Source organism: Peromyscus eremicus, chromosome 23 (assembly GCF_949786415.1).
Source record: "Peromyscus eremicus chromosome 23, PerEre_H2_v1, whole genome shotgun sequence".
NCBI lineage: Eukaryota > Metazoa > Chordata > Mammalia > Rodentia > Cricetidae > Peromyscus > Peromyscus eremicus.
This window is the reverse complement of record NC_081438.1, coordinates 5,380,750-5,385,124: the sequence shown is the minus strand read 5'-3', so window position 1 is coordinate 5,385,124 and position 4,375 is coordinate 5,380,750. Positions and strand designations below refer to the sequence as shown.

General features: G+C 47.7%; 1 protein-coding gene across 1 annotated transcript in view; it reads right to left on the bottom strand.

Moving 5' to 3' along the window:
- The window catches only part of Pla2g1b (phospholipase A2 group IB), an 8,084-nt gene extending 4,778 nt beyond the window's left edge, over positions 1 to 3,306 (bottom strand). The window contains exon 1 of the mRNA XM_059249402.1: positions 3,144 to 3,306. Within this exon, the coding sequence (XP_059105385.1) occupies positions 3,144 to 3,177 (34 nt within the window). The 5' untranslated portion in view covers positions 3,178 to 3,306. The remainder of the gene's footprint in view (positions 1 to 3,143) is intronic.
- Between the last annotated feature and the right edge of the window lie 1,069 nt (positions 3,307 to 4,375).

Below are 4,375 nucleotides of genomic sequence, written 5' to 3'. Positions count from 1 at the left end.
TATGTATACAACATTCTGCCTCCATGTATGCCTGCAGGCCAGGAGAGGGCACTAGATCTCATTACAGATGGCTGTGAGCCATCATGTGGTTGCTGGGAATTGAACTCAGGACCTCTGGAAGAACAGCCAGTGTTCTTAACCGCTGAGCCATCTCTCCAGCCCCTCACTCTTTTTTTAAAGATTTATTTTATTTATTGTGTATACAGCTACAGTGTTCTGCCTGCAGGCCAGAAGAGGCCGCCAGATCTCGTTACAGATGGTTGTGAGCCACCATGTGGTTGCTGGGAGTTGAACTTAGGACCTCTGGAAGAGCAGCCAGTGCCCTTAACCTCTGAGCCATCTCTCCAGCCCCTAATCTTTCACTTTTTTTTTAAGGGTTTGCCTATATAGTCCAGGCTGGCCTTGAATTCTCAATCCTCGTGCCTCAGACTCCTGAATGCTGGAATTATGGGCATGCGCCAACCGCCAGGCATAGGGAGTCCTGTCACTTTTTGAAAGGCTGGAGAGAGTTTGCTTCCCCATTAAAGAGGACCTTCCTGGCCGTGCACCCGGGGAGCCTCTCTGCTGTTACGTCTCTTCATGTTCTTTGTGCTTCTAGTACAAAGTTTGTGTGTGTATCTGTGTTCACATATGTACATGTGTGCACACGGACATGGAGGCCAGAGTTCAACATCTGGAGTCTTCTTAAACCCACTCTCTTATTTTTGAGACAGGGTCTCTCAGTGAGCCAGGGGCTTGCTGTTAGGCTATGGTGGCTGTACCAACAAGCCCCAGAGGTCTTCCTATCTCCATTTCCCAAGTGTTGGGATTATGGGGGTGTGCCACTGCGGTGCCTGGCTTTCTCTGTGAGTGCTAGGCACCCCTAACTCGAGTTCACGCTGTTTCCTAGCATTTCTACCACCCTTTATACCAGCCTGCTGGTGTGCTCCCTCCCTCTCTGTAGGACAGGGATTTCTCAAGGGCGGGTCTCATGGTTTTCCTACTCCTTAGGGCCCATCGTTGTGCCTAACACACAGTACAGTGTGTGTGTGTGTGTGTGTGTGTGTGTGTGTGTGTGTGTGTGTGTGTGCTGAGCTCAATGAATGGGTAAGCTATGAATAAACGAATCAATGGGTGAATGAGAAAGTGCCTGGTACCTAGTAGGTGCTCTGTAAAATTCCGTTGAGTGAATGGACAAACCTGTCCCGTAGGTGACTTTGCACATGAGGCTGGGGAAGCAGAGCCCTTGACCCCGTTTGCACAGAGTTCTGCTGCATAAAGAGCACAGAGAACAAAATGGCTTTTTGGGTGTCCTGCTTCATCAGTCACCAGCGGTGCCTTATGGTCTCACAAGTTCCCCCCTCCTCTTTTTATCTTTTTCTTCCTTCCTTCCTTCCTTCCTTTCTTTCTTTCTTTTATTTTTTTTCATTTGAGACAGGATTTCTCTGTGTACCCCTGACTGTCCTGGAACTAGTTCTGTAGACCAGGCTGGCCTCAAACTCACAGAGATCCACCTGCCTCTGCCTCCCAAGTGTTGGGATTAAAGCCGTGCACCACCACTGCTCGGCCTCTTTTTATCTTTCTTTCCTCCATTCTTTTTTATCTTTTTGAGACAAGGTCTTACTGTGTAGTTCTGGCTGTCCTGGAACTCACTATGTAGACCAGGCTGGCCTTGAACTCAGAGATCCATTTGCCTCTGTTTTCTGAGTGCTGGGTTTAAAGGCATGCACCACCACGCGTGGCCTCCTTCATTCTTTCTTTCTGGGATAGGATCTGACATTGTGGACTAGGCTGGCCTTGAACTCATGATAATCCTCCTGCCTCAGCCTCCAGAGAGCTAGAACTACAAGCATGAACAGCACAACAGGGTCTTACTATTGTCATCCAGGCTGGGATCAAACTTGAAATCCTCCTGCATCGGCCTCCTGAGCACGGGAATCAAAGGCATGCACCACTCTGCCTAGTTTACTCATTTTCTTTTTCTCCATTTTTGGGCTCATTCTAACTGACCATTTATGAAGAAACTCCAAGGACAAAGACAGGGAGCAGCTGGCTTCCCCCTTACTGTGAGCGACCTCTGGTGGCTAGCCTTGTGCTTTGCAGAAGCTAGATATACAGTCGTAACTAATGGGCATAGTGTGTGTGCTTATGCATGCACATGTGTGTGTGTGTGTGTGTGTGTGTGTGTGTGTGTGTATGGGGTCAAAATATGTAAATGAATCAACAAGATAAGAATTTCAGACACATAGCACTCAGAGGCAGAGGCAGGTGGATCTCTGAGTTCAAGGCCAGCCTAGTCTACAGAGTGAGCCAGAGAGATTACACAGAGAGACTGTCCTAAAAAAACAAGAAACAAAGAAAGAAAGAAAGAAAGAAAGAAAGAAAGAAAGAGAGAGAGAGAGAGAGAGAGAGAGAGAGAGAAAGAAAGAAAGAAAGAAAGAAAGAAAGAAAGAAAGAAAGAAAGAAGAAAGAAAGAAAGAAAGAAAGAAAAGAATTGCAGACACAAGCCAGGCATGTATGTAATCCTAACACATGGGAGGCTGAGGCAAGTCTGGGCTGGGATGGTGAGTTGGAGGACATCCTCATCGCCATTATAAGATTATATCAATAATGATCATGATGATGACCGGAGAGATGGCTCTGCAGTCAGGAGCACTTGTTGAATTTGCATAGGACTCAGGCTCAGTCCCAGCACTCACATGGCAGCTCACAACTGTCTAAGACCCTAGTTCTGGAGGATTAGACCCCTCCTCTGGCCTCTGTAGGCACTGCTCACACAGTTCACAGACACACACGCAAGCAAAACACTCATACACATAAAATAAAAGTCAGGTTTTTTTTTTTTTAAGAACAAGAAAAATCAAATGGCCAGGGCACCTTAGGGTCAGGTAAAATTGGTGCCCAGGCAATATGGCAGAGGCAGAAGGGGCTTTCTTTACCTGGGTAGGTGAATGTAGTGGATTCTTCTAAAGGGCCATCTGAGTTCAATCTAGAGGCTAGAGGTGCCAGCTGTTGTCTACATGGGGGTGAGCATGGAACCCCAACCCAGAGGCTATTAGACCCCAAAGGGAACCCCAACACGGAACTTCAGGTGTGATCAACAGGGAGGCTGGGCATTGAAGAGAAGGGGGATGGTGGGGTACCAGAGGGGACAAGGGTCCTACCTGTGAGCAGAGTGACCAGCAGAAGGAGTTTCATCTTGAGTGAGGGGAGGACTCAAGCGGCTCCTCTATTTATAGTCGGGGCCCCACACTTTCACGATAAGGCTGTTTGCTTTGCTCTTAGCCACTCTGGGCCGGCCTTGAGTCTATGGGGGAACAGCCCAGAGGGATTTGCCTGTAAGAGATCACTGAAAACAATGTCATGGATTTTGTGGCTGGCGTTTCCTCACCAAGGGGATGGGTTCTGGAGCTTTCAGACCTTAGAGTCTTTTATTTTCTTTTTTCTTTCCTTTTTGCCAAGTCTCAGGCTGTCCTGGAATTTGCTAGGTATCTGAGGAAAACTTTGAACTCCTTTTTATTTTATTTTAATTTTATAGACAGGGTTTCTAGCCCAGGCTGGTCTCAAACTTGCTATGGAGCTGAAGATGACCTTGAATTTCTTTTTTTTTTTTTAAGATGTATTTTATTTTTAATTATGTGTATTTTTAATTATGTGTGGCATGTGTGATTCAGATGCCACAAAAGCCAGAAGAAAGTGTCGGATTCCCTGGAGCTGGAGTGGCAAGTAGCTGTGAGCCACCAACATAGCCGGGAATAGAACTTGGCGCCCTGCAGCAGCACTACACTCTTAACCCAAAGCCCAACCTCGAACTTCTGACACTCCTGCCTTGATCTCCAAGTTCTGAGGTGGCAGGCATGCCCCAGGCGCTCCCCGAACCCCTGTGCCCGGTTTACACGGTGCTGGGGATTGAACCCAGGGCTCCATGCATGCTAGACAAGCACTCTATCTACTGACCCACATCCCCAGCCCTGACGGAGAATCTCGTTCCTCACCTCCATCCACTAGCCCTCAGTCTAGCTTCAAGGGACCAGGGCATCTATCCTGTTGGACACCCGTGAGAAGGAGGACAAAGTGGGGATGGCTGCTGCCCTTGCGTCTTGTAACGCTCGAGTTTGGGTGGGGGATGTCATTACATGGTTCTGTCACGTACTTTACAGATGAAGAGATGGGTTCGGAGAGCGGAAGTCATTTGCCTGAGGACACACAAACAGTAAACGGCAGAGCAAGGCCAGCTCAAGTTTAGATCTGCCAGATTCCAAGGCACACATCTTAATTTTTTTTCCCACTCTGTAAACATTCCTTTCTCACTCCCCAGTGGAGGTTTGTGAGAACGTTTTTGGAGACGTGGAGTTCTAAAGCCTTAGGTGTGACTAACAGAATAGCAAAGACTTTT